The sequence below is a fragment of the Leopardus geoffroyi genome, chromosome E2 (assembly GCF_018350155.1).
Source record: "Leopardus geoffroyi isolate Oge1 chromosome E2, O.geoffroyi_Oge1_pat1.0, whole genome shotgun sequence".
NCBI classification, from domain to species: domain Eukaryota; kingdom Metazoa; phylum Chordata; class Mammalia; order Carnivora; family Felidae; genus Leopardus; species Leopardus geoffroyi.
This window is the reverse complement of record NC_059335.1, coordinates 44,883,802-44,898,821: the sequence shown is the minus strand read 5'-3', so window position 1 is coordinate 44,898,821 and position 15,020 is coordinate 44,883,802. Positions and strand designations below refer to the sequence as shown.

General features: G+C 42.3%; 1 protein-coding gene across 5 annotated transcripts in view; it reads right to left on the bottom strand.

Annotated features, from left to right (window-relative positions):
• NFAT5 (nuclear factor of activated T cells 5) overlaps positions 1-4,106 on the bottom strand; it is a 119,525-nt gene extending 115,419 nt beyond the window's left edge. For 3 of the 5 annotated variants that reach the window (XM_045443329.1, XM_045443330.1, XM_045443333.1), the window contains exons 1-2: positions 3,699-4,106; positions 1,851-1,904 (exon numbers count right to left, since the gene is read on the bottom strand). In XM_045443329.1, coding sequence (XP_045299285.1) covers positions 1,851-1,904; positions 3,699-3,771 — 127 coding nt within the window. In that variant the 5' untranslated portion in view covers positions 3,772-4,106. The remainder of the gene's footprint in view (positions 1-1,850; positions 1,905-3,698) is intronic. The other 2 variants (XM_045443331.1, XM_045443332.1) reach the window with 2 other exon arrangements.
• Positions 4,107-15,020: the final 10,914 nt, after the last annotated feature.

Below are 15,020 nucleotides of genomic sequence, written 5' to 3'. Positions count from 1 at the left end.
TTGATATTTATACATTTTACATTGTATATATAATCTGTAAAAGGATGGTCTTATTTTTAAAAAATTGAATATCCTCTCAACCAAAATAAGAAATTAATGAAAATATTTAAGCACATACATGTAAATATACATATTAAATGACTGGCTGCAGTTCCATCAACTTGTTAAAATTATTTGCTGAAATAATTAACACCCTTTTTTTTCATATCTCTCTCCTGCCCAATAATCTCTATGATTATGATACTCTCTGGTCTGCTGCCCAGAAAATGGATACATTTGTATAGACAAATATGAATCTACAGCATGGCACAAACTGAACAATATGAATAAAAAACAGAAATCTGCTTCACTAAGAAACACTTAAAAATTCCTCACCTCAAGTTGTAGTTGATCTTTATACTAATATATATCAATGGGTTTCTGATAAGTATAAATATAATCAATAATTAGAGAATATTTTATATGTTCTAAATTATAGTTGAAACAATTTAGCTAATACTAAACAACAACAAAAAAAAAAAACAACAACAAAAAATTTATTAAGCCAGACACTAAACGAGGCATTTTCATACACCTTACGTCACTAAATTTAAGAGATTGTATCTATTTTTATAGAAAGAATAGTAAAGTTTAGAGAGGTGAAATCACCTGCCCAAGGTCACAGAGCTAATAAGCAACTAAACTGCTATGTATTCAAACTTAAGCTCAATTACAAAACCCACTCCCCCCCCCCCCCCACTATGAGAAGTAAACATCTCAAACATCTCAACTCAAATCAAACTTAAATATTTAGGGCATTTTTTAAGTTGACCACAAAATGTTTAAGTTACTGGTCACAAATATATTTTACAGTGGCAGCTTGGCTTTGGGTAAAGAACTCTAGCTAAAACACAAAAGGCATTGTTTCTGCTATCATGTGACCCCCCCCCCCCCCCAAGTCTCTTCATTTCAACCTCAGGTTACTCATCTCTACAATGGGGAAATTAATATCCTTGCTGTCCAATTGCAGGATTAGAAAATTCAAAGAGAATATATGTAAAGCCCCTTCAAAAACTACAAAACACTGGGGTGCCCGGCTGGCTCAGTCCAAAGAGCATGTAACTCTTGATCTAGGGGGTCACGAGTTTGAGCCCCACACTGAGTGTAGAGATTACCAAAAAAAATAAACTTTAAAAAATATATTTTAAAAAATTAAAAAATACAAAGAGTCTTTTTTTGTCTTAAAATGCTAAAATAACAAAGTTTTCTAAAGTAATTGTCAGCTGTTTAAATTCTACACCTTCTATTAACATTTCCAGAACTTTCTCAAACCCTTTTTTTCTAAGCGTAGTTCATTCATCATGTCTGTCACTTGGCTTTCTTTATCCTTAAAAGTAATACAACAGTAATGACATCAATGCTTTTGTAATAAATAATTAACATACCGTTTTGAAATGCTCAGCATATAAAAGTTCCAGATTCTGAATTTTCAAACTAAATATGTGTTTGGTGTCATTCTTAGTTATATTCATGATCTTAATGTTTGAGCCTTTTCATATTCAGTTTGTTTCTAAAAAGCTAGAATTAAGACCTGTAATTCTAAAGTAGAACACCCAACACATAATTTTTAACGATTTTGTGGGAGTTTTTTCAAGGCTTCTCAAAGCAGATACAATAAGCTAACAAGCACATCAAACACAGCAACAAAATCCACTGAAACATTCAGCTGCTCTAAAAGAAGGATCAGGCTCTTTAAGAGAAAACTACATTGTGTGAGTTTGCAAAGTTTCACACTTTCTCATTTAAACTCCATTTCAGAGAAAGCCTTTGCATACTCACACAATATGCTTTTAAAATGGCACTTTGCTGACCTTCCAATAGTCCAGCTCTATGAAAATTCTGTGATGGGTGTAACTTCAGAGAATCTGAAAAACACAAAAAGCATTAAGCACTTTTTATGCTGAATGACTTAAAAAAAAAAAAAAAAAGGAAAAAAAAAGGGCAAGGGTAGCATACATCTCTTACATAACTGCCACGTATTTTTAAGAGCTAAAGCCCATATTCGCGAATATGCTGTCAAAGAAGGCTGAACTGCCTCTCACATCGGTCTCTGTGCTAAACTTAGATGGTCATAAAGTGTTTGTTTCATGGAAAATTATCTGATGATTACTGCACAAACGGTGTTAATGTCTTGGCTATTTTTAGCACCGATGGTACCACATTAGCCCTCTTCTAAGAATCACCTCTTGACATCATCTTTTTCTTCTGACGCTCAAAACTACAGTATTTCCAAACTACTTCAGGTACGTTGCCGGAGAAACATCCTACAGGATGGTGACTGCCAACTAAAGTCATCAGAGCAACAGACAATGGCCACAGTTACTAAGTAGGACCCTGTGCACAAACCCAATCGTCGGTGTGCGAAGTCCAGTACCTTCCAGACGAAACCATCGCACACTGATTCACTTAAACGATTTCAAGGTACTCGCGTGAAGGCTGAAGTCCCCCTTTCCGGAGGGGGTGGAATCAGCGGATGGATACGGAACACCAAAAAAATGAAGGAACGCTGGCCGTCTCAGGAAGGAGGTTCGCAATGGCACTCAATTTTTTTTTTTTTTTAATATGGTGAAATGAAGAGCTAATAACCCAGTTATGTCTTTTGCCCCTCCCAGTGGTGTAAAAAGTGGTGAGGAGTGCGGAGGGAGCATTTCGGTTTGATGCCCCTTTCGCACAGGGAACCTGTTCTAACACATTCTTGTGGTGCCCAGTATAGGAATTTTAAACCCAGCAGAGATCAGCTCAAGTGCTGGTACCGTGGATCCCGGGAATCCCCTTCAGGCCTTGGCCAAAAGAGTTTTTAAAACGGGAATCTCGTTGCCCCCTCCCTGCAACGAACCCTTGAACGGCCACGAAAGAGAAAATTCTCAAAGGACGACAGCGTCAGTGCCTGAGCTGGTACCCCCGGGACAGGAGAGGAATAAAACTGAGCCAGAGAGAGACCACCCCTGTCTTTGTAAAAGAGAGGGAGATGCAAGTCGTTAGAATGCCACATAGGTGGAAAGAGAGGAAAACAGAAAATTCGGGCCCTTTCCAGCAATAAGATGACGAGGAAAGGAAGAACGCCTGGTCGAGGGGGGCCGTCCCAACAAGGGGAGGGAGTGGACTAGGCCGGAGGGAGAGGGGGGTAGAACGACGGCGCACAAACAACCTGGAGGGGGAGAAAAATGGTGCCCCTGCACCCAGAACCGGCTCCAAGCCACGCCGCCCGCTTGGGGGCAACTTTGCTGGGGAGGATGGTCCTGGTAAGAGCGGCCGCGGCGCACCGATCGCAGCGGCCCCAGCGCGGGGCCCAGTCGGGGGTGGGGGAGAGGACGTGGGCGGGGGGGGGGGGGGGGGAGATCCCTAAGCTGGGGAGGCCGGGGCCGGCTGCTCCAGGAGTGTGGCGGGGCCGGACACGCCGAGGGACTCTCAGTGCGACTGGTGCCGCAGAGACCCGGGGCCGACGGCAATTGGGCCCCGTGTGGCCGGCGGCTCCGCGGGGGAGGGGCCGCCACTCCTCCCCGGCCCCTTCCACCACCACCCGACCCCATCGGCCTCTCCCCATCCCCCAAAACAGGCCCGACCGGCCCGGGCTTGCCCCTACCCCCCGACGGGGACCCCTCCGGCTCCCCCGGGCCGGGCCTCCCCGCCCCCACGCCCCAGCCCCCAGCCTGACTCACCTCGCGAGTACAGGGACTTGGGCGATTCCAGGTCTAGGTCCGCGCTGAGCAATGAGATGAAGTCCGAGGGCATCGCAGCTCGACCCAGCCCGGCCCGAGGGCAGCGGGAGGGGGGGAGCGGCGGTGGCGGCGGCACCTCCTCTCCGGGACCGCGGGCACCGAACCGGGGGCGGCGAGGCGAGGGCGGCTGCCGCTGCTGCCTCCTCCTCGAGGGCAGTGACTTCCACCGGGCCGAGGAAACCGCAGCGAGGTGGAGGCGAAACTCCACGGGGACTAATTCCCGGCGAGCCAGGAGGGGGGTTCAGGGCGGGGAAAGGGAGGGGGGAGAGCCAACGGGTCCGTTTCGTGCTTCTCCTCAGCGAAAACTGACGGTCGCCGCCACCGCCGCCGCCGCTGACAGGAATCTGAGCCCCGCCCCCCGCGGGGCACTGCGCAGGCGCGGAGGGGGGCGCCCCGGAGCCGGGAAGAGCCGGGGCGGCCACCGGAGGGCGGGGGTGCGCGCCATGGAACAGCATCAACAAGGGCTTCGCTTCCTGCCGCCGCGGCCGGGGCTGCTGTTCCCCAGCCGGGAAAGGGCCCCGCCAGCAGGGAGGGAGGCAGGGAGGTGTCCGCGCCTGGGGCCCCGGGGAGGGAAAAGGTATTTGCGCCGACCTGGTGGCGGCGAGCCCGAGGCGGCCGGTCCAGCGCGGAACTGAGGGCAAGAGAAGATAGACCTGGGGGAGCCGAGGTGCCTGCTGGACGAGTGGGAAAGACCCCAGTCAGAGCTGGGCAGGGTCGGCCAGGGGCGCGGGCTGCCTTGGGGTCTCGCAGGGGAATGGAGTTTAGTCCCTGGGACAGCCACCAGCCCTTTAGGGTTTTCATAGGAGTGTCTAACTTGTGTTGGCCAAAGGACTATTAAACTCATTTCTTAATTAGGAAATGAAAAACCTTATCTAAAAACTCGAGTTATTGGTTGTTTTTAATTAAAGTACTTCTCCGTCCTTTGCCCTCCCCCTCTTTTGTTTCCCTTCCCCCATCCTTTAGAGGCTGAAAATTCAAAACAAAACAAAAAACAACTTTCTGATTGTGCTGGGTGGCCGGATTTATTCGGAATGGGAGATAAAAGACTATTTAAAAATTGGATCATATGAATCCACCTGGCCGTTCTACAGGAAAAAAAGAAGAAAAGCAAACCTAAACACCACTCTTCCAAACCATTTTTCATTTTTTACTTTTGGATTAGGCAAGGATGGAGGAAAAACACATTTAATTGAGTTTTTGCTATTCTGTTCATGGGGCCAAAAGTTTCCGTTGCAAAAACTGAAAATCCTCACCTACACCGCAGACCGTTTCCTGACTCTAATAGACTTCTGAGAAATTTTTAATCAAGTTATTAAAATATCAATTGGAGTGCAGGGGATGCAACTTGGGGAATAATTTTAATCTTGTGTGGGATATTGATGCCAGCAATCACTGGGCAACGTTTTTAAGCTATTAGGTTAGGTTTTGTTTTTGTTATTTTATCTACAAAGATGGTTACAAATCATACCAATTAGTCTGTTGTGTATATATACACATATCTATCTATACATACATATGTAGTTATGTATATAGATAGATATAAGTGATATAATACAGCCTTTCCCCCAGGAATGTGCACAATTCATCTAGACTTAGAGTCCTGGAGATGGGGAAGAAACAGCAAAGGAGGCCCCAGTGCAGGTGTCTCTGGGGTGGGGCTCTTTGCAAAGCTTTACCTGCAGACCTAGAATTTAAACTTGTGTCATCAGAGTCTCCCTATCTTTCCATCTGAACATCTGACTCAGGTTGCCCAACTATCTTCACTGCATTCTGTGTAGTAATGAATCAACCCTGTGAACATTTTCTTCCTGTCAGAGGTAAGAAAGCTTTTCAGAGCCACCCCAAGATGGCAAAACAGAACCGGAAACTACCCTCAAATCTCCATTGCCACTGTATGCTGTTGCAACAAGTCCCAAGGGAAGTCCCTCATAACTGGTAAGAGCCCCACTCATTTGAGAGAGGAAGATTCAAACCCAAATTGCCCAACAGGCCAAAGCTTTTGAATTGGAGCAAACACCTGTTGGAGACCTCCCCCCTCCCATTAGTCAATACAAAATGTGAGAAGAGGAAATTGCAACTTACTAGGTAGAACCCCAATACTAAAAAGTTGGGTATATCAGTCTGAGCATATCCCCTTTCCCTAGACCTATGTAATCATTCAACCAACTTAGGGTATAGGAAATTCCCAGTACTATTCTGACCCCAATTAACAAGAATTGGCAAGGCCTCTTCCTTCCCCTTTCCCTCAGTACTTCTCTGCCCCTTTGTACCTTTTTGTCCCTCCAGTATGAGCACTTTGTTGTCCATGTTAATCAGACTTCCCCTGATTTGATACAACAAAGTAATGAGATGGCCCCCCAAGTGTGACTTGACTTAGACTGTGAATTCTCCTAGATGGATTCTTTAGGCGCAGGCCCTACCTCATCAGGCCCTGCATCAAACAGTGATTCTATCTCAATGGATATTTGAAAATTCTGTGTCCCTCCCATGTCCTTTTACAGAGATAAATTTTTTGAAAAACTGTTTAGATGGATAGTTTTCATGGCCATGCTTTAGCATTGAGACCTAGATTTTATGTTATCCTTAAAATTTCAGTGACTAAAAACACAAACTCATTAGTAAACATGTTTGCTCTGCTCTGATCACAAAATATGATATGACCCGCATAATGTTGAGAGTTACCAAAAATAACTACCTGGTCATTGTGTCTTTAGTAAATTCATGCTACCCCCAGTTCCAAGGATATTTCCCTCTGTAGTCATTAATGTCTCAGTTGTTTCCCGTTTTATTTGATCTTGGAAATATTCTCATGTTATATTTTAAAAACCACCCATCACCCAAATATACACCTTCATAAAACTTTGTGCACAATAGAAAGTAAAACTTTAAGCGTGTAAAATTTGGAAATTTCCTCTCATTGAAAACTACAATAGGATTATGGAACAAAACATAAAGTAAGATTTAGTAGTTTGTAGAATTCCTTTATATTGCTCCCCAATCATCATATCGCATTCCCAAGTTACTTGATTAAAATTTCACAAGAACCCAGATTCAACTACAAGGTTGTATAGATTACGCAAGAGAGTGGCAGTTTTTATATTGGTGGTGTGTTCTTTAACCCCTCCTGGACCTGTTTAGGCGCTTAGTGAATTGTGTTGCTGGATCTCCTCTAAATGAAAGAGGTTCAAATATCAACCACTGAAAAGGAATTAAATCAACTCCTACAGAAGAATGTGTTGTCACAAGATCTACAGAATCTTTGTCATTGTAATACAATTAAGGCTGTTAAAATAATTTTAGTCACATGCATATTGTAAAGAACCTGCTAAACAAACACGAGATCTGAAAGGAAAATTTCCAGAGCAATTCAAGTCACGGACAAAAAAAGTTTAGACCGAAAATTATCTTCGCTTCACCTTGGGAGCACTCCTTAATAATAATAATGGAGAATTGATAGTGGTGGGAAATAGCAATGACTGCATTTGTGCTAAAATTGTAAACAAAGTCTTATTTGACTGTGATTGTGTGTCAGTTTTCACCTTAGATCATGTTCTAGCAAATATTTCTGAAGGCAAAATTAGTTTTGATAGTTTTGCCTTTGGATTTAGAACATTCTCACTCCTTGTATCTTTCACTGCCTAAATCTGATAATCAGGCATCTAATTCACTTTGATGAAGTACTTCTGTACTTTATGACTGGGTCTGAGTCAGAGTTTTCATCTGAAATCCCACAGAGACCAGTTCAGTTTCTCAAGATCTAGAATAATTGCAAGTCCTGAGATACAGAGCAATCAGCTTGAATTGGAAGAACCTGGTGAACAATGGCGAAGGGAGGTAAATGCCAGAGAAATTCAAAGGGTGGATTAGGGAGGAGAAATTTTAATGGGAAAATAGAAACCCCTGAGGTTTACCAAGAAAGGAAGGAGGATGCCTCTAGGTCATCCCAACAGTAGGCATGGTTGGACTTATGCAAACTGTCCTTATTCACACAAACAAGTCCTTATTCACACTGGCTTGGACACTACCACGTTTGCTAAGATGTTCTTTCCACATCTAATCATAATATGATTAGTAGCCCCACCTCAGCTGTGATACTAGTTAGACCAAGAGTGTGAATTAAAAATCATTTTACCATTTCCTGTTACCCTCTCTCTTAATTCAGGGAGTTTTAACCTAAAGTCTATGGGTTTGTTTCAAGGCATCTGTGATCTCCTTAAACTTGGATACACATTTTTGCAAGCTCATACCTACGTGCACCTTTTTCCGAAGGGTGAAAGTCTTTAACTTTCATAAGATTTCTGAAAACAAAAACAATCCATAACCCAGAGCAGATGAAAAAGCATTCTTCTGTATGAAGCAAATCCATTCTTCCCTCTTTCCACAAACAGGCTCCGGGAACTGTGCTAGGTGCAGGAAACACAAAGATTTGACAAAGATGAATATGAGAAGTCAACTCTCAGCCTGATGTGGGGGATGACCTTTAAACAAATATACGCATTGTGACGGATGCTATGCTAGAGTTTTGTTCAGGTACTAGAAATCAATGATCTTTGGCTTTATTAGTAGGCTGATAGAGGAAAAGGAAAAGGATGCCATCTAACACACATCACTTCTTCTCCGCCCGCTATCCCCCACACCTGATTTCTCTTCACTCCAACCACAATTTCCTACAGTGGTTAAGACAGACTAGACAGTTGCAGGGCAAAGTCCTGACATAGAAATGTTTACATTGTGAGGCATCACAGCTATTACGTGTTGATACAAATATTCCAAGAAATACCTGGGCTTCATTGGACTTTGTCAGTGGATTGTCAAAGAAACACGGAGTATCTTTTTTCGGCTTTGCTGAGGATTAGGGCTAAATGCTTAGGTTAAGGATGTAATGATAAAATAGCTGAACTGGTCATCCACAACTAAGCCCAGAATTGAAGGGCTAGGTTGAAGTTACTGGATAAACGAGACCGGCTTTAGAAATAATGTATTCCACCTGAGAAGCATTTGTTTCAGCTGAATGAGGAAACGTAGACTCCTCCAACATGGGAAGAGGCATGCAAGGGATCTGCCCACAGCTGTTAGAATATAATTATAAAATATGAGACTTAAAGACAATTATTCATTTATTTATTCATTCAGTTTCTCGACCCACAAAAATCCTGTTTATCCTTCAAAGTCCAGCTCAGATATTACATCTGTGAATTCATCCTGAACCCTTCCAAGTAATATTAATTATTCTCTGGGTTCCCATAGCATTTCATCCAAAATGTTGGTAGGGTGATCATGACAGTGAATTACACACAGTTCATGGGTCTCTCTCTAATGTGTTGTGAACACTTGGTTGAACAGTATCTGAGAAAGTTAAATAAAACAAATCCTTGCCTTAAATAACTTGTAATTGATTTTGAGCACATGACTTTAGTACCCACACAGAATGAAACAAACTCTCTAGTATGCCATTTGTTGATATTGTACTAGGAATTTGACATTCAGTATAGAGATTAATAGAAGGAAAGAAGAAACTGGAAAGGTAAGGAAAGGTTAGAGGTGAAAGGCCACAAACAAGGATTTTGTTCTTTATCCCATAAGCACTAGGGAGCTCTTGAAAGTTTTGGAGGAGGGAGATAACCTGACCAGAGCTATATTTTAAGAATGTAACAGAGGGAACAGTGTAGAGAGAAAGTTGGTAGCTGAGAGCCTAGGAAGAAAGCCCAGCAAAGACCAATGAGGCCCTGAAGGGTAAAGGCTAAAAAGATGGAAAGGAGTTGTGTATGCAAGACATTATGGAAATAGAATCAGAAGAACTCAGAAATTGCTCAAATGTTGAGAGTAAGAAAGAGAGAAAAGGATGAGAATATTCAAGAAAAGGAGATGGTGAGAGAGAAGTTTAAAACATCCACTAACAGGTTCTTCATTGTTGGAGTCCAATAGTTTAACATGCCAAAAAACTATTTAACAGAGAGAAGCAAACACCACTTAAACATGAATCACCCAAGAGACTTTATACTTTGTTACATGGAGTGGCAAAAACTCTAACCAGAAAAGAAGTTATCCTAGATTTACCTCTTACCTGTAGGAAATCCAAGTAAACATAAATTGCTGAAACTCAGTGAAAGAGTAAATTGATTAGAAACAAATCTACATGAGCATGTGTTCCGGGTGTTCACTCCAAATACACTTGAGCATTAACACATAAGCCTCTAAATGCTTATTTTCATAGTAACTAAATATGGAAGAATTTTAAGAATCCTAAAGGCCAACAATTCTTCCAAAAAAGAAAAAAAGACTTGTAGAGATAAAAAGCAGCCATAATATCTTTAAAGAGGATCAGTTTGCAAAACTTCCATTCATGGAAGTCTTGGGTAATAATGGACCTAGCAAGGTTTACTCTGTAAGGCCTGGCCTGAGAACCAAAGCACTTAAAAACCAGGCACAAAATGACTGAGGGAACTCGGAACTCATCCCTGACCACTTGAACTGGAATCACAAGGAACAATGAGCTGGTCTGCCCTTTGTACTTATTATTATTGTTGTTTTATTTAGTTAAGCATTTCTACACCCAGTTTGGGGCTCGAACTCACCACCCTGAGATCAAGAGCCTCATGCTCTACTGGCTGAGCAAGCCAGGCACCCTTGCCTTTGTGGTTATTAAATAAATACCTTTTTTGGGGTGCAAGTTGTTCCAATAGGCTTCCCTCCAGAAATAAAGAGGAAAATGCAACCTGTATCACTGCTCATGAGCGGGTCAACCCCAAACCCCCAATCCAACTTGGTCGTCAGTGCTGGGGACCATCTTTTTTTTAATTATTTTTTTAATGTTTATTTTTGAGACCGAGAGAGAGCATGAGCGGGGGAGAGGCAGAAAGGGAGACACAGAATCCAAAGCAGGCTCCAGGCTCTGAGCTGTCAGCACAGAGCCCAATGCGGGGCTCAAACTCGTCAACTGCAAGATCGTGACCTGAGCTGAAGTTGGATGCTCAACCAACTGAGCCACCCAGGTACCCCAATTTTTTTAATGTTTATTTATTTTTGAGAGAGAGAGGGAGTGAACGAGCAAATGGAGAAGGAGAGAGAGCGAGACCCAGAATCCGAAGCAGGCTCGAGGCTCTGGGCTGTCAGCACAGAGCCCGACGTGGGGCTTGAACTCACAAACTGTGAAATCATGACCTGAGCTGAAGTTGGTTGCCTAACTGACTGAGCCACCTGGTGCCCCTAGGGGCCATCTTTAAATATGGCGCCCAGTGACTTCTAATTTCTTCTGGATGGACTCTACAGTATTCACATACTGTGGTGATCAAAAGCTACCAAAGGAGCATATAATCATTTATATGATCTAAAGAAATATCTGATAGATATGTATTTCTTATGGGTGGTGCATATACCTATTTATGTTAAATGAGAAGCTACTTGATGAAGTAGGAAGTGAAGTCACTTGGAAACAGGAGCCCTAAATTCTAGTTCTAGGCACTGAGGCATCTAGGATGTCCATTTTTGGAATGCCCAGCAGGTGGTCACACTTCTCCGGAGTACTGTGACTTTCTTCCAGGGAACAGTTCTTGCTTTTCCTCTGGAATTAACCCTCGGTGGGGTAAGGCAGGAGCTGTTGGCTTCCCCTTGCCACAAAGAGATTAAGAGCCTGTTTGGAGTGGAGAGAGCAGCCACAAGATGGAGAGAGAGAAAACCCAGACCAGAAACTGAACTACTACTACTACTAAGTTTCTGGAAGAGGCCACACCTGACTTCAATGATCTGAAATGAAAAATTCTTTTGCTTACTTAACAGGTTTGGGATTGGGTTTTCTGTCCCTTCAAAGTAAGAAAATCTTGGGGCGCCTGGGTGGCGCAGTCGGTTAAGCGTCCGACTTCAGCCAGGTCACGATCTCGCGGTCCGTGAGTTCGAGCCCCGCGTCGGGCTCTGGGCTGATGGCTCGGAGCCTGGAGCCTGTTTCCGATTCTGTGTCTCCCTCTCTCTCTGCCCCTCCCCCGTTCATGCTCTGTCTCTCTCTGTCCCAAAAATAAATAAACGTTGAAAAAAAAAAAAAAAAAAAAAGTAAGAAAATCTTAACTTGATACAACCTGCCCAGGCTTATGGAACTTTCTCGGACCTCTGTCTCCTCTCTCTGTGAAATAAGTGGGTGAGATTATTTACCAGGCAGGCATTGTGTTTGGCCGCTAGCAACAAACACCAGTGGCTTAGAGGTTTAATTTTTCTCATACAAAAAGCCTGGATTAGACAATCCAGGCTAATCTCACAGTACCACATGCAATCAGGCACACAAGCTTTCAAGGTGGCCCTTGTTCTCATGCTTACAAGATGTCACCTCCAAGGGGCGCCCGGCTGTCTCAGTCAGTGAAGCATCCGACTTCAGCTCAGGTCATGGTCTCCCGGTCTGTGAGTTGGAGCCCCACATGGGGCTCTGTGCTGACAGCTCGGAGCCTGGAACCTGCTCGGGATTCTGTGTCTCCCTCTGCCTCTACCCTTACCCCTCTTGCACTCTGTCTCTCTCTCTCTCTCTCTCTCTCTCAACAAAAATAAAATAAAATAAAAAAACCAAGATGTCACCTCCAAGCATCCTGTCTGCATTCTAGGTGAGAGGAAGAAAACAGAGTAAAGGACTAAAAGGTCAACTCTGGCCCCTGGAAGACCCACATAATGGCTTCTATTTACGTCGCATTGGCTAGGACTACATCACATGGTCACCCCATCTGAAAGGCTAGGAAGTGTGCGGGTTTTTTTAGTTTAGAAGAGTACATTGATGCTCTGAACACAATTGGAGGTCAGTTGGCAAGGAAGAAGAGGAGAACAGATGTTGGGGAGACAACTACAGTATTCGCTACAGACTACATAATAGCAAAAGGTAACCTCATTCTCTGAAATTCTGTAATTCCAATTTCCTTTCTATTTTGTTTTACCTAATCCTTTCTTAATGGAAAAGAGCTAAATATTTTCTGGAAAAGAATCACATTTTTTAAAATCTCAAATTTTGAACAAGTAGAGAGAGGTACGTCTCATAAATGAAATGACAACAGGTACAGAGGAAATATCAGGTTATGTCAAAAGCTCTTCACGTTTATCTCATCCCTGAAACTTTCTTAAACTTTTATTTTTAACTTTTTAATAAAAGTTTATTGATTTGTTTTGAGAGAGGGAGAGAGAGGGAGGGCAGAGAGAGAAGGAAAGAGAGAATCCCAAGCAGGCTTTGCACTGCCAGAACAAAGCACGATGCAGGGTCTAAACCCACAAATCATGAGATCATGACCTGAGGCGAAACCAAGAGTCAGGCACTTAACCGACTGAGCCACGCAAGCGCCCCAGGAAACTTTCTTACATTTTGAAATTCCATCTTCAGAAACCTCTTCTCACTAATCCCAACTATTCTTACCCTTTTTTTAATTGAACAAAGTCACCTATTTTTCCTTCTCATTTCCAGGACTTCTCACATGATTTCATAACCTCATCTTTTATTGCTCCCAACTAAATTGTAAACTAGTAAAGAGCAGAGCCCAACACTTAGCACAATGCTGGATTTGTAGTGAACAATCAAGAATGGTTGAGCAATGAATGAATGAATAAATGAATGAATAATTGAAATCTGAATTTGTTTCTTTTTTCCTCTTCACAACTCTGTCCTCCGTGCAAGCTTGCTAACTGACTGCATCTCAGAGTCATTACCAAGGCAATTTGTATCCTAGGAAGCCAGCTTTAGAAAGAAAGCCTTTTATTTTCTACCTTTAAATCCTCTCCACCCCTGTATATTCAACTCACCACAGGAGTCATTACCTGACCACCTCCCTTCACCTAACTGTTTCACCTAGGCGCCTTCCCATTTTCACTGATTTTTAATCTGTTAAGGTCTTACCTTCAGGAAATTCTTATGTTTAAATTAAATTCTATGCAAGTCATTTCCTCTTCCTTTGCTAAGTTGCCAGAACACAGCAAGGGACGTGTTTATCAATGTTTACAAAGGCCCGAGTGGGTTTTCTTTTTTACTGAAAAATAATTTATGTGGGGGTTTTATATTGCAAAAGCAATATGTGTTCATTGTAAAAACTAAAAATAATAGCTGAAAATATAAAAAAACAAGATAATAAATAGGAATGATTCAAAAACTCAGGGTACCTGGCTGGCCGAGTCAGAAGAACATGTGACTTGATTTTGGGGTTCTGAGTTTGAGCCCCATGTTCAGTGTAGAGATTACTTAAATAAATAAACTTAATAAAAAAAAGAATTATTCAAAAACCCATAAACCACCACATAGAGAAGATCATTTAGCATAGATCTTTCTGGAATTTTTAAAATGTATATTTACATATACAAAAATTGGCTACACTATGTATACTGTTATCCTGTATTCCTGATGTAACTGTGAACATCAATACACATCAGTGAATATTCTTAATAATATGTGATAGCAGAGGAGTATTCCATTATAGAATATATCTTATTGGTCAGTCCCCTACTTTGTCATTTAATTTATTTCCTTTTTTGAAAACCTTTGTAAATATGTAAATACCACTGAGATGAACATCCTTGTAGCTAATCTGTGCTTATAGTCTTTTCTTAATTATTTGCTTTGGATATACCCCTTAGTAAGTTTTACTTTGATGAGGAAGAAGGAGAAAATGGCAGATGTAATGTAAGAGAGTGAAGCAAGACCATAGTGCCTCCATTTAGCCTTGTTTGGGGACCTAAAATGTGTTTGGTTTGCAGGGTCTAGGGCTTACTTAGCATGGGACAATGATTTTAAAATATATTCCTATGGCCCCATTCCTATGGCCCCTATGGAATCTGAGCTGTCTGCAGAACACAGCAGAAATGCTGGTAGGGAAACTTAAAATCACAAAACATACAACTTGATGCTGCATCAGATACCATCCTATTCCAGCATCTAGTACAGACAAGCATGAGGTACCGATTTAAGAAAAACACATTAGAGAAAACTTTATATGAGAAAATTTGGCCCATTAATTATTTTTCTATCTAAACTAGTGAAAGGCTGGCATTATCTGATTTGGTGGAGCTCAAAAAGTATTAGTGCAAGTGAAAAAAGCAGAATATTTTGTTCTAAATTTCCACTCTACCACTTATTAAATGCATAAATCTCTTAATCATCCTGAAACTTCAGTCTCCTCCTTGGCAAAACGGCTTTATAACAGTGCCTGTGTCATTCACAGAGGCATCATAGGGAGACAATGAGCTAAATTGTAAGAAACTGCTTTGTAAAGTGTAATACTGTAACTAACACAAATGTTACTGGTAATTGTTATT